This window comes from Pogona vitticeps, chromosome 3, assembly GCF_051106095.1.
Source record: "Pogona vitticeps strain Pit_001003342236 chromosome 3, PviZW2.1, whole genome shotgun sequence".
NCBI classification, from domain to species: domain Eukaryota; kingdom Metazoa; phylum Chordata; class Lepidosauria; order Squamata; family Agamidae; genus Pogona; species Pogona vitticeps.
Window position 1 is genome coordinate 219,136,379 of NC_135785.1, and position 12,867 is coordinate 219,149,245.

General features: G+C 40.7%; 1 protein-coding gene across 3 annotated transcripts in view; it reads left to right on the forward strand.

Annotated features, from left to right (window-relative positions):
• The window catches only part of HTR1F (5-hydroxytryptamine receptor 1F), a 132,192-nt gene extending 127,011 nt beyond the window's left edge, over window positions 1–5,181 (forward strand). For 2 of the 3 annotated variants that reach the window (XM_078389808.1, XM_078389809.1), the window contains one exon: window positions 555–3,081. In XM_078389808.1, the coding sequence (XP_078245934.1) occupies window positions 592–1,713 (1,122 nt within the window). In that variant the 5' untranslated portion in view covers window positions 555–591 and the 3' untranslated portion in view covers window positions 1,714–3,081. Of the gene's footprint in view, window positions 1–554 lie in introns of all 3 variants that reach the window. The other variant, XM_020811008.3, reaches the window with a different exon arrangement.
• Window positions 5,182–12,867: the final 7,686 nt, after the last annotated feature.

Here is a 12,867-nt window from a genome sequence, read left to right on the forward strand (position 1 = left end):
CAAACAACAGTGGTAAATTGCTACTGCAGTCTGGGTGGAAAATCCTTCCTTTCCAAGGATGCTATTTCTCCTATGTGACAAAAATATCACAGGCAACAGTAGTTTTGGTGGGATTCATGAGGATAACAGCAGATGGGAGATGTTCAGACCCAATTCTTATCTATTACAAACATGTCTAACATCACAGCTGTTATTTAGAAGAAAAACACAAAATGGACATAATAAATGCAATCCCACAGATAATATCACATTTGTTTCACCTTAAGGGTGAAGTCCTTCCAAATAAATGGGACTGGAACATCATGTGGCTCAAGTCCAAGAGGATCATCACAGTATGAAAGCAGTTTGAGAACAAAAAGTATTTTTTCCTAAGAGATACAAAAGGATATATTATAGAAATATAATGAGAAGAACATTAAAATCTGTTGTGTATTGTGAAATTCTGGGGAGCATGTTTGGGTCTTCTTTTTTCCTAAACAGTGTTTCTCTCTCTCTCTCTCTCTCTCTCTCTCTCTCTCTCTCTCTCTCTCTCTCTCTCTCTCTCTCTCAAATAGGTGTCATCACTAAATAAAAATTGCCCCAAAGGGAATCATGGATTTCCTAAACTTCACTGAACAAAATTATACAGTGGAACGAAATGATACATTAGAAGAACCATTTAAAAAAGTAACGTCTAAGATTCTGGTTTCTCTCACCCTTTCTGTCCTAGCAGTAATGACGACTATCATCAACTCTCTTGTAATGACAGCAATCATTGTGACACGGAAGCTCCACCATCCTGCTAATTATTTAATTTGCTCCTTGGCTGTCACTGATTTCCTGGTTGCCATCCTAGTCATGCCCTTCAGCATTGTCTACATCGTCAAAGAGACCTGGACCATGGGTCAGGTTATGTGTGACATCTGGCTCAGTGTTGATATGACCTGCTGTACCTGTTCTATCTTGCATCTCTCAGCTATTGCTTTGGACCGCTACCGAGCCATCACAGATGCAGTGGAGTATGCAAGGAAGCGAACCCCTAAACTTGCAGGCATAATGATTGCCATTATTTGGATCATTTCCATTTTCATCTCCATGCCACCTTTGTTTTGGCGACACCAGGCAGCCAACCGGGATGATGAATGCATCATTAAGCATGATCACATTGCTTCTACCATTTACTCCACATTTGGAGCTTTTTACATTCCCCTGGCATTAATCCTGATCCTTTACTATAAAATATACAAGGCTGCCAAGACTTTTCACAGAAGGAGTGTGAGCCGGGTTCTCAAAGAGGAGGTAAACGGACAGGGTCTCCTGGAAGCAGGTGAAAAAAGCTGCCGGCTAACTTCCTCAGCATCATGCAGCAGAGATAAAAAATCTAACCCTTCAGGAGATTTGGACAGAATCCATTTCTCTCTGCGAAGCCCCGACTCTGAATCAAAAAATGAAAAGGGGTGGAGGAGACAACGAATTTCTACCACAAGAGAACGCAAGGCAGCAACTACTCTTGGTTTGATTTTGGGTGCCTTCGTCATCTGCTGGCTACCCTTCTTTGTGAAGGAGGTAGTTGTTAATACTTGTGAGAGATGTCAGATTTCAGAAGAAATGTCTAATTTTCTGACATGGTTGGGATATATCAACTCTCTTGTTAATCCACTGATTTACACAATCTTTAATGAAGATTTTAAGAAAGCATTCCAGAAACTTGTCCAATGCAAGAGCTATCTTTGAAAAACAAAAGGAAATGTTCTGCTCACAATGGAGCCATGCTACATTGTCCTGGAGATATCACCAGAATATGTTCCAGTGGGAATCCAGATATGGTAGTGTGGGAGTCCTGGTAGGCTACCAAAGCACAACCAGCCCTGATATGGTGGCATAGCATATCCCCACACTGTGCTAGAGGCATAAGCATAGCTTGTAATATCTTTGTCTCAAGCTTTCCCAGGATGGTTCTTCAGAATGCTAGAACAAGTTGGATTTAGTCAATTCTGGTGGCAGATGTGCGTGGAAATCTGGACAGACATAACCAGCTCCAACTAATGTTTTCTGGAGCAAATCTTTAATATTTATCTATCTGACTTTTAAAAAAACCAGCTGTGTTTTTAGGAAAAGCATTATTAACTGTCTCTATTTTGTATCATTAGTATTGGACCATGAACATTGTCCAAATCTATAGCCATTTATTGGAGAGGGGAGAAACTATATGCACAGAAAGAATTTAGGACTATATACATGGGTAGAAATATGTAATTTTATAACACATGGATAATCACATTGCATACTTAGGGTTCTTGCAGAAAGTAGGTGAGTTTGCTCTTGACTGGGTATTGTAACATTCAGCTAGGAATGCAGGAATGCAGTGCAGCAGGCATGTGTGTCCTGGGACATCACTTCAAACCAAGAGGATGCTCAAGTCTTTTCCAATGCAACGTCACAGAATTACTCATCATGAATCTAAGGGTTGCTACAGGGATCTTAAACTGGAGACCTGCTAAAGAAGAAATCCATTCCTCATTTTAAAAAGGAGGGTGGGGTAGGATTTAGTTTATTAAACATGTAGTGAATGTGGAGAACAGACCTCTTCATTAAGGATGCAGCCATATCACTTTTCTTGCCGAAGCTGTTCTCACTGAGGAACTATAGGTGGTGAGATATTGCTTCTTAGGGATCTAGCATGTTTTCTGTTCATTCCAAAGTAGTCAAATAATCAATGGTCAGAGCTTAGAAAAGTTACTCTTTGTGGCTGCAATACCCTCAGTTCACCAGAGAGAATGGTCATTGGCTGTGTTAGTTTCAGAATTCTAGTAGCTGTCATTTTTCCAAGCTCGGCAACTGTTTTACACAGTTGTCATGGTCCAATTGAAATGTGGGCATAGAACATGTGCTAATGATTGTTATCTCAAACAATTAAATGCCTCACATCAGAAGGGTGATAATGCCATCCTGCATTATTTATGTAGTCCAGCAATCAACATTTCCAGAAACAAACAAAACAATGGGCAGAATGAGGGAACAGTGTTAAAGCTTCAGAATTGCTTAGCCCCGATCTTAATAAAAGCCAAAGATCCAGCACTGAATCTCCTTCTCCAGGCCCAGAATACCACTTTTTCTCCCCTCAGTGTATGGCAGTTTCTACTTAAGAGGAATTATTTATTTTAAATTATCTATACAATTTAAATAGATTGTCTGACTACCATTATGACAACATTGATGACAATGACAACAATGATGATGATGGAGGTTTCACCATATTACATAAGGCACCACCCACCCTACCAGTAAAGCTGGCATGGGGAACGTTCTGGCATATTGAGAAGAACTGTAATATGCGCAATTGGCAGCTCCAGCACATGATGAATGACTCAGGCAAGCTTTTTTTTTTTCAGGGAACCAGTTCTGCTTGGGAAATGTTTTTAAAAAGGAAAGTTGTTTACTCTTGCACCTTGGTTTCAATTGCTGCATTGTCTCTAGATGCTAAGTAAACTTGAGGAGACTTCATTTTTGCAAACACTTAAAAATCCATTTGTTTTCCTCAAAATCCCTTTGGTAACTTTTTCCTGAATTTACCACATCCTTTATGTGTATGGTAACCTGCATCTCACGGCCCCACCCCAACACCTTTTCTCTTTGTAAATTTCTTCTCCTGACACTATGCAATTGCATATTTGGGCTGTGGTTCTTGCACCCTCACAATTGTCTTTCTGGGGTTCTGTGGTAGATTGCAGCCTTCTTTTATGATGATGACCCAGAGGTGCAGTGGTGACAGATTCAGCTTACTCCCTCCCCTGATCTTGAAAATGCAAGAAGCTGGATTAGTCCATATAAAAAATGGGAGGGGGGGGGACAGATCTTTTGTAAAGCAATCTCAATCATCCATTCAAGACCAAACCATCCTCAAACAGGCATTACAACAGGGATTGCTGGCAACAATTGACTATTCCTAGGAAAATTTATTTCCCAGCTGCGGAGTCCATAAGGAGCAGGAAAGCCTCGGAGTGGGGATGGTAGAGAATGTCATAGTCCCTGCCCATCAAAAAGTCCCAGAGCTTCAGCTCTGCAAACCCTGGATCCACTATACCACTGGACACACCTCTAGTTTTAGAAACAATGCAAGAGCATTAGAAATACAGTTTTCCATGCACATTCAAGTCACATGGTAATATGTGCCATTGAGTGCAAGGCTCTACCTTTGCCTGTTGAGTCACCTCATCTGAACTAGGTTTGCTTGTGGGTCAAACCACACAATATGGGTAGCAAGCATTACCAGTGCTCTCTCTCAATACCTGACCTTCATATTTTGCATTTACTATATTTTGTTTACTGATGGCTCATTGGAAAGTAAAGGCACCACATTAGTCTGCACATCTGATTGATGAGGAACAGCATCCCTTCCATCATTGGAAGATAAACATGAACACTGTAGGAAATACTCTGCTTAATATCTAATCTGACACTGAGATCATATGCAAGCATAACATAACCAAGTGAAATAGCTCACTGCCATGTTTTGTCCACTTGGTTATCCACTCCCTTTTTCATAACAGTTTTTTACAGGTTGAATATACTATTTCATTTTGACTGCCCCAAGGAAAGTGGTATTCCAAACATTTTAAGGGACAAGACTGTAATCATTCTGTATGTAAATATTTCTGCTGTGCAAAGTTAACACAGACCACTTTGCCAGAATGACAGAAACTGCTTCTTTGAATGCAGTAGCCACTGTGTTTCAACTTATTAAGGTGACAGGAAAGGGTAGAGGGCAAGTTGCTGGCACTTTGCTTATTCTTGACTCAAAATAGTGCCATGAAATCGACTTTCTATGCGGACAATTGCCACAGAAAAGGATCTTGGTGTAAATGTGTCAGCCAAGGGACTTCTTGTAACTGGGCAGCACTACCCTTAAACCAGTTTGTCCAAATTGGATGTTCTGATGTAGGATGTGGAGCCAAGAGCTTCTTAGCTCATGAGTCACACCGCATTGACAATTGATTTATATGGTCCATTTTCATAATAGTTGCTGGGTACAAAAGTATTATATTGTCATTATTTGTAAAACCTTGTGGAGCAGAACAAAGACTGAGGGAAAGACATTACTGTTCAAAAAGGAAAATTGTTAAAGTCATCAAGCCTACTTGCAATGGCTCAGGTTCAGGAAATGGATCAATATGTAGACAATAAAAAAGAAAATGCCTGTTATGTTTTGCATTGCTTGCACCAATACTTGACAAATATTAGTTAAGTTACTAGTGCACCAAGGAATCAGGGGACAGGTCCTGCAGCTTGGTTCCAATTAAAAATACCCAGAATAGCAGCAGGAGGTATTTAGAAATAACATGTTAGCAATTGTTATTGTACACTTTCATTTGGTCATTGCATTAATAGACTGTTCTCTCCAATGAAAACCATTCCAAAAACACTCCCAACTGGGGGAAAATGTAGGATTAATTCTAAAACCTAGTGATGGGAAGCAGTAGAAAAGCTAATTTAGTCTGAAAATAGGATCACTTTCTCATGCGCACACAAAAATACTCTATACATGAACTTTCCAGGTGGATATTCCATCACTTCATGATGGTCGTTTCTAGACTGGATATGTATCTGTATATTTATTCCTCTGTAACCTAAGATTGTGGGCTTTATTCCTTTAATCTTACTTGATGAAATGCTACACAATATCGAAAATCTAATCTCTGAAGAAGCTCTGATCTTTGACATTACATCTATGAAAAGTACTGCATATGCTGCATGAGAATAAGAAATTTCCTGGATTTTCTTGGTTTTCCTGCAATCCAACTTAAGCTTCCTTAACTCTAATACCAAGACGATTCCAGCACTGCCAATGCATCTGCTTTGAAGGTGCCCTTTCATTGAACAGTATGTGGACCCACAATTAATTGTACCATTTTTTTAACTTTTAAAAGAAATCTTACATTTAGAGGACTGAAAGGCTTTGTTCACCTTTTAACATTAATATGAAAGAGCTGCTAAGAGCAGATGCGAAAGGTCAGAACTTTAGTGAAGAAGGAGTCATTTAAAAAACAGTTAATTTTCTGCAATTCTTTCTTCTGTCCTTTCTTCGCCACAGGACATCTTATAATGATCTTAAACCTCACAAAGACCCATGACCCTTTGAACAAAGTTTGTTTCACACTAGAACCTTCCCAAGTGCACAAGTACTTTGTACTTTTCTTGTGCTAAGAACTCCTACGTGACCATTGCCCAAAGCAAGAAACCTATACGATGTCTTTCTGAGAGTAAGTTCCATTGAATTCATTGACAGAACTCTGTAAGTATTGTTTAGTGTAAACCAGAATTTGCACAAGTAGTGTGTGTGATCTTTTTGCCTGTGCACTGTACACATTGACATTCCTGGGTTATACAACTGGTTGGTTGTGCATTCTGTCACACACCTTGGTATGTGACAGATGGCTGGCAAAATGTAAACATAGCTTACACAGTTGCCATTACAAATGCAACATTTCACAATAAGATTTTGGCCATACCCGAGTAGACATACCTAGGACTGCATAATAATGTTACATTTTTCAGCTATAACTCCCAGAATGTCCCACCTAGCTATGCTGGTTGAGGAATTCTGGGTGTTATAGTCCAAAAATGTAACTTTTCCTTGCTTTGATGTATTATATCCATCATGATTAGCAGTCTTTGACACTCCCATCCTCCATAAATCTGTCCAATCCCCTTTTAAGGCCATCAACGTTAGTGGCTATCACTGTATACAGTGGTAGCATATGAATCAATACTTCATTATAATTATATCAGTATTCCATGATAGCCATAAACATCATATTCTGAAAATAGCTATGAGAAAGATAGGGGAAAGAAGATTTAGCAGTCATTTTCTTACATTCAGGCTAATGGTTGGCTGCTTCTGCACTAAGGAACTGATGTGCCTTGAAGATACCAAGACGGTCCTTGCCACTTCAACCATCTGGATTCCATGGAATGTTTGATATATTTCCAGCACCAAAATCAATCTTTGTAATTTGCCATTGCTACATATGCTCATATTCCCTCTGCCTTGTTGCAGTGTGATCTTAACCTCAATGCCTTCATACATATATTTTTCTTCCATGTGTATGTGTCAACATCCTGGTGCAAACGTGGATCCCAATCATGTTCTCTTGCACCTAAGCATGCTTCCGAATTACAGTCTGCCCCACCAAATATGAAGGGCATGAATGTGACATGCGATTCTTCCCTAAAAGCTTTTGAAACAGCAAATACTGTAGAATTGCTCCCGAATGGCAGAGAAACCATTTGGATTTAGCTGGAATTTGTGGGTAACTAAAGAAACACAACCAAGCAGTTCAAAGCATGCAAATGTGAGTAGATAAATAGGTACCAACACAGTGGGAAGGTAACGGTGTTCCATGACTAGTTGTGCTGGCCACGTGACAACGGAAACTGTCTACAGACAAATGCTGGCTCTACGGCTTGGAGACGGGGATGAGCACTGCCCCCTAGAGTCAGACATGGCTGGACTAAATGTCAAGAGAAACCTTTACCTTTACCTAAAGAAAAACATGTTGAATGCTAGCTCTGGAATGAGAGGACTGGAAAATAGAGATAAAAGATGGCAGGACTCCAGCCATCTTGTTTAGACTGCTTCTAGGCAAGCTAAGGACAAGGTTGCAGTAGGAGACCACATTTAGATGCAGGGAAAGCATGTGCTGTACGTCCGCAGTCTCCACTGCGCTGATTCTGGGACATCTGCACAGGCAAAATTGCAGCTCAGGAAAGTGGTGCCATTAGAGCGAGGTCTTATTAATATATTTTGCAAATGTGAAACCTGCAAAGTGTTACCAGAGGAAATTGGGTGCGTTTATGTCACATTCAGAACTCCTGTTGCATTCATAAATGACACATTTGCCAGTTCTTCCTCGGATACAACATAACCTGCTGACAAATTACTCCTAAATAATCTTGGCTGGAACTCTCTTATGCTGAGAAGAATACAGATGGAGCATTTGCAAAGATGTCTGTTAGAGCCAGAACCCAGGATGCACCCTGCAATATGTCCTCTATCTGTAAGTGGCGGTATGTTTATGTTGCAGAAGGTGTGCAGACAATCCCGGGGCTAACACTGTCTCATTAACTAGTGAAGCGCAGTGGCTAAGAAATTGAGCTGTGAACCAGGAAGTCTCTGGTTCAATTTTTTTTCCTTTGAGATATTACCCCAGATGACCTTAACCCCACCATTTCCCCCCATCTCAGCCCACATCAGAAATGTATACACATATGGCCCTCCTCAGGGCTGATGTAAGGCCTGTTGGAATGATGCATATGAAGAATTCCAACTGCTCTAAAAGTGCTGTTATTAGGATGTAGAAACAGAGTCTCAGCACAACACAAATTAACTCAGTGAGGAGTGTCTCTGTGGTTTGCTAGAATTCTTTTTATTGCATGAAGCAGACAACTACCCACTGCCACTGATGGGTATTAATAATAATAATAATAATAATAATAATAATAATAATAATAATAATAATAATAATAATAATAATAATAATAATAATAATAATAATAATAATAATAATAATTCAGCTGCATAGCACATAACAGTTGGTCATACTTGGCTCTTTCTTTACTTTCGTATCTATCTAGCCCTTGCTGCGCCTTGCAAACCCGCATCGCTTCAGTCCTTCTTCACTTAACTCCAGCACTTAGCTCCAGTGGATTCGAGGAACCTATGCAGACTCAGCTCAGTAGAAGAGGGTGCTTGAAAGTGTTTCTATTTAAGATATCTTTTAATTGCAATCAACAACTTGAGCTTGGACATGGATACCAACTTTCTCAGCTGGAGAAATCTCATCAGAATCCATGATCCTCTGGACTACTGACTATTTTAATAGATCTCAGCAGCATTGGAGACTGGTAAAACCACCAAGAGCCTGAATACAATATGACTCCCATATCAATGGGATCAGAATCCACAGTTTCCTGCAGCCCTATATGCAAGATAAAAGGATGTTCCCTTGTGGTCTTTGTCCTGCCCCTTTGTGGCCTTTGTCTCTTCCCCTTCTATGCTGTATATAGGATACTCTCATGGAACTGGTTCCCCACAGATACGGGGTTCTACTGTATATATATAAAAAGTACAACAGCGACAAGGAAACAAGGAATGTCAAATCCCCACTTTTAACCATGGTTCTGGTCTCCAGCTGCAAAAACAATCCAGAGTGTATTCTTGTATAAATGTTGATCTGATGACCCATGTTTTGATGACAGCCATCAAATCCTTTGATACTGTTGATAAGATTGCCATAGCTTCGGTATTGAAATCCTCAAAGGCAATCAGCTTGGGAGTCTCCAACATATCACCTCTACCAACTCTGGTTAGGGATACAGTCAGGAACCAGTGGGTGGTACATCACCAGAAATCTCAATCTGTCCCACATGCCCAAGATAAGGTGCAAACATACTAGACTGATACCCACCAAAGAGGAAGCCTACAGATTAAGGTCCTATAACTTATAGCAGTCTTCTCCCTGATGCTTCAGCCCAGCTGTTCTCAACAGAAGCCAAATGGCTCCTGGGAGGCTTGCACATATTTTAAGGAAGGCACAGACTGAACATTTTTCTATTCTCTTTTTCTATTCATCTGTTTGTGTTGTATCGTTGTTGTCAGGGGGCCCTGGAACTTGAGAAGAGCTCCTAAAAGGACTATGGCCCCCAAAAAAGGGGTTGAGAATGGGTTCTTCAACCTATGCTGATGTTGCACTTAATGTTCAGTAGGGCATAACTGGAACATGAAGACCAGCTTCTCACGTACCCTTCTCACCTACCCTCTCACCTACCCTAGTTCCTTCTTGCACAGACATTCATCTAATGTAGTGAATCTAATAGAAAAGTGAGGAAAATGCTCCCTAGACTGTTCCTAAACTATCAGGGATCATACAGTGAACATAACAGCATTGATGAAAGAATGAATTTTGCTGTTGTTGTTTAATCATTAAGTTGTGTCTGACTCTTCGTGACCCCATGGATGAGAGCACACCAGGCCCTCCTGCCTTCCACTGCCTCCCAGAGTTGGGTCAAATTTATGTTGGTAGCTTTTATGACACTGTCCAACCATCTCATCCTCTGGTTGTTGTGGGTTTTCCGGGCAATTTCCTCTGTCTCATCCTTTGTTGTCCCCTTCTCCTCTTGCCTTCACACTTTCCCAACATCAGGGTCTTTTCCAGGGAGTCTTCTCATCAGATGGCGAAAGTATTGGAGCCCCAGCTTCAGGATCTGTCCTTCCAGTGAGCAGAATGAAGAATGAAAGCAGACCTTTAACAGAAAATTTACTTTTGGACTACCATTCCAAGAGTCCCCCAGTAACAGGGCTCCTATTAATGCTGGCTATGGGATAACAAAAGATGTAGTCCAAACAAATAATTTCTCAGAGGGAGAAAACCAAATATATTCAGGCCAATGCTTTTGCTCCCTTTGATGGCAATCCCATGAATACTGCGAGAAAAAGAGGACATGCTGGCAATATTTGTGAAAAAAGCATTCCATTTAATCCTAAATGCAAACAGATGTCAAAATGATAAACACATGGAAGGATAATGCCCTTGACATTCATCAGACAGAGAAAGTTCCCTTGAAAAATATGATTCAGCAAGACCAGAATGTGCATAATGTCATTGGCAAAGCTTTGGCTTAAATCTCCATCAGTTCTATTCCAAGCAGGACCAGATTCTGTAAGCAGTTTTTTGGCAGCGTTATGATGCAATGGGCTATGTTATGTGTACTCATACAATGCAAACTTACATGTCCAAAACCATAATGTAATTTGAAGAATCATTTCAAGTACCATTATTTCCAGACAAAATATATGTCTCCATCCTTTGTCTATTTATCTCATTATCTGGTATGGCTAATAATAATTAATAATTATATGCTGTCAATTCAATTCTGACTTACGGTGACCCTTTGCAGGGCTTTCTAAGTGTAGAGGAGAAAGAAGTGACTTGCCAGTGCTCTCCTTCTGGGGGTGCTCTGAGACTCTATGACGTGCCCAAGGCTACATAGGTTGGCTTTTCTCCCAGGAGGTACAGTAGTAAATTGAACTCACCATATCTGGCTCTGCTGCCAGATACCTAACTCAGAAGGTGGTTACATTGCATTTAAAACAAAAACAAAAACAATAATGTTGGGATGTGTTTGGGTCCAAGTCCCAAATCCAAGTCTGAGTCTTTGGTCCCAAGTCTGAGTCCCTATTAAAAATAAGCTTTTTTTCTTCAGAAAAAAGGGGAGTCAGCAGATCCTGAGTCGTGAGTTGAGTCAGAGTCATTGCAGGGGGGGAGTCAAGTCCGAATCAAATCACTGGTGCAACTTAAGTCCGACTTGAGAGCAAGCCCCACAACTCAGATCCCCATTCCTCGGGGGGGGGGAGGGGAAACAATTTTTTTTAAAATCACTGCAAAAATGGACGAATACACGACACATATGTAAGAGTGGATTAATTTGATGGGGAATTGTGGGTTTTTGGAGCAGCAGAGGTTTTTTTACTCTTTTGTCAGAGGCCCCTTTATTTTACGGGGAGATGTGGAATCAGCTCATTTTAATTTATTCCCTCTCTGTGAATGTCTCTGTCCATGTTAATCAACCAATTGTCCCTGCTGTTATTGTGTTGAAAGTGGGGTGGGGGATGGGGGAGAAGACCAGCCACCAAGCAACCTGCAAGAGCCGCCATTGCTCACTCACTTGCCCAAATCTTCTTCCAGTCCCGGGAGGGGCGGGGCAGATAAGGCAAGACCAACCCTCTCCACCAAGTCAGCACACAAACCAACAACAACACTGATGCCTCGAGTATTCCTTCAAAAACACTGGATTAAACATTTGTTTCAAGGAACGTAAACTGACTCAAACACCTCATGAAGCTACATTACTCTAAGTTGATTTAAATTCACAACAACACATATTCTGAATTATTACTGCTTTAATGTAAACGAGCTCTCACTAAATTTTTTTAGTCAGCCATTAAGGGATAATTTAAATGTGACGTTAATCACACAGTATGTACTGAAGTGCAAGGTTTTGCTGTTGTAAATGTCCAGCACGCGGCACCCCAATACATATTTGAAAATCCCAGTCTGGCCTAGGGAGTCTGTGCTGGCTCTTTCTGAAAGAACCCTGCCTTGAAGGACAAACCATTGGATTAATATCACATTTACTTTGGTCTTTATACTCTAGCTCTTCAATTATCTGTCAAGTGTCACATTTGATCATACAGGGGCAAACTACACAGCAATGTATCTCTATCAGCCTCTAGTGCAAATTTGATCACCTAAACACTCTTGGGAAAATCAAGACTTTCATACCACTAAAAACTGTTCTGCTCCTACTGACTGTATCAGACAACAGGCAACAGTGCTGGGCACACCATAGAGTTATAGTTTTAAGTATCTTTACATCATGTGTGGATTCCAAAAGAAACATGAGCCACCCCTACCAACCTCTTTGAAACTGCTTGCACCATTTTCAGCTTTGTGTCCCAGTCATGGCCTTCTCCCTGTTGCCTGTGTTCCATTCCCTGGTGGTTTACGAAAATAAGAACAGCTGTGCTGATCAAAGCAGTGGCCTGTTCCAGCATTCTGTTCCCACAATGACCAACCAATTGTCTACAGGACAAAGAGAGCGACAGACAGACAGACAAGCACAACAGGGTTACAATTGCACACCTTCAATTCTACATCCTCAGCAATGGCACTCATGAAGCACACTGCCTTTGAGGCTGTATACATCACTAGAAGTCATTCATAGCTGATGGAACCACTGTTTCCTCTTTGAAAACTGTCATCCAAAATGGTGGCCACCACTAACACAGCAGCAGGGATTCAATCGTTTAACAGTGCTTCTTTTTCTCTG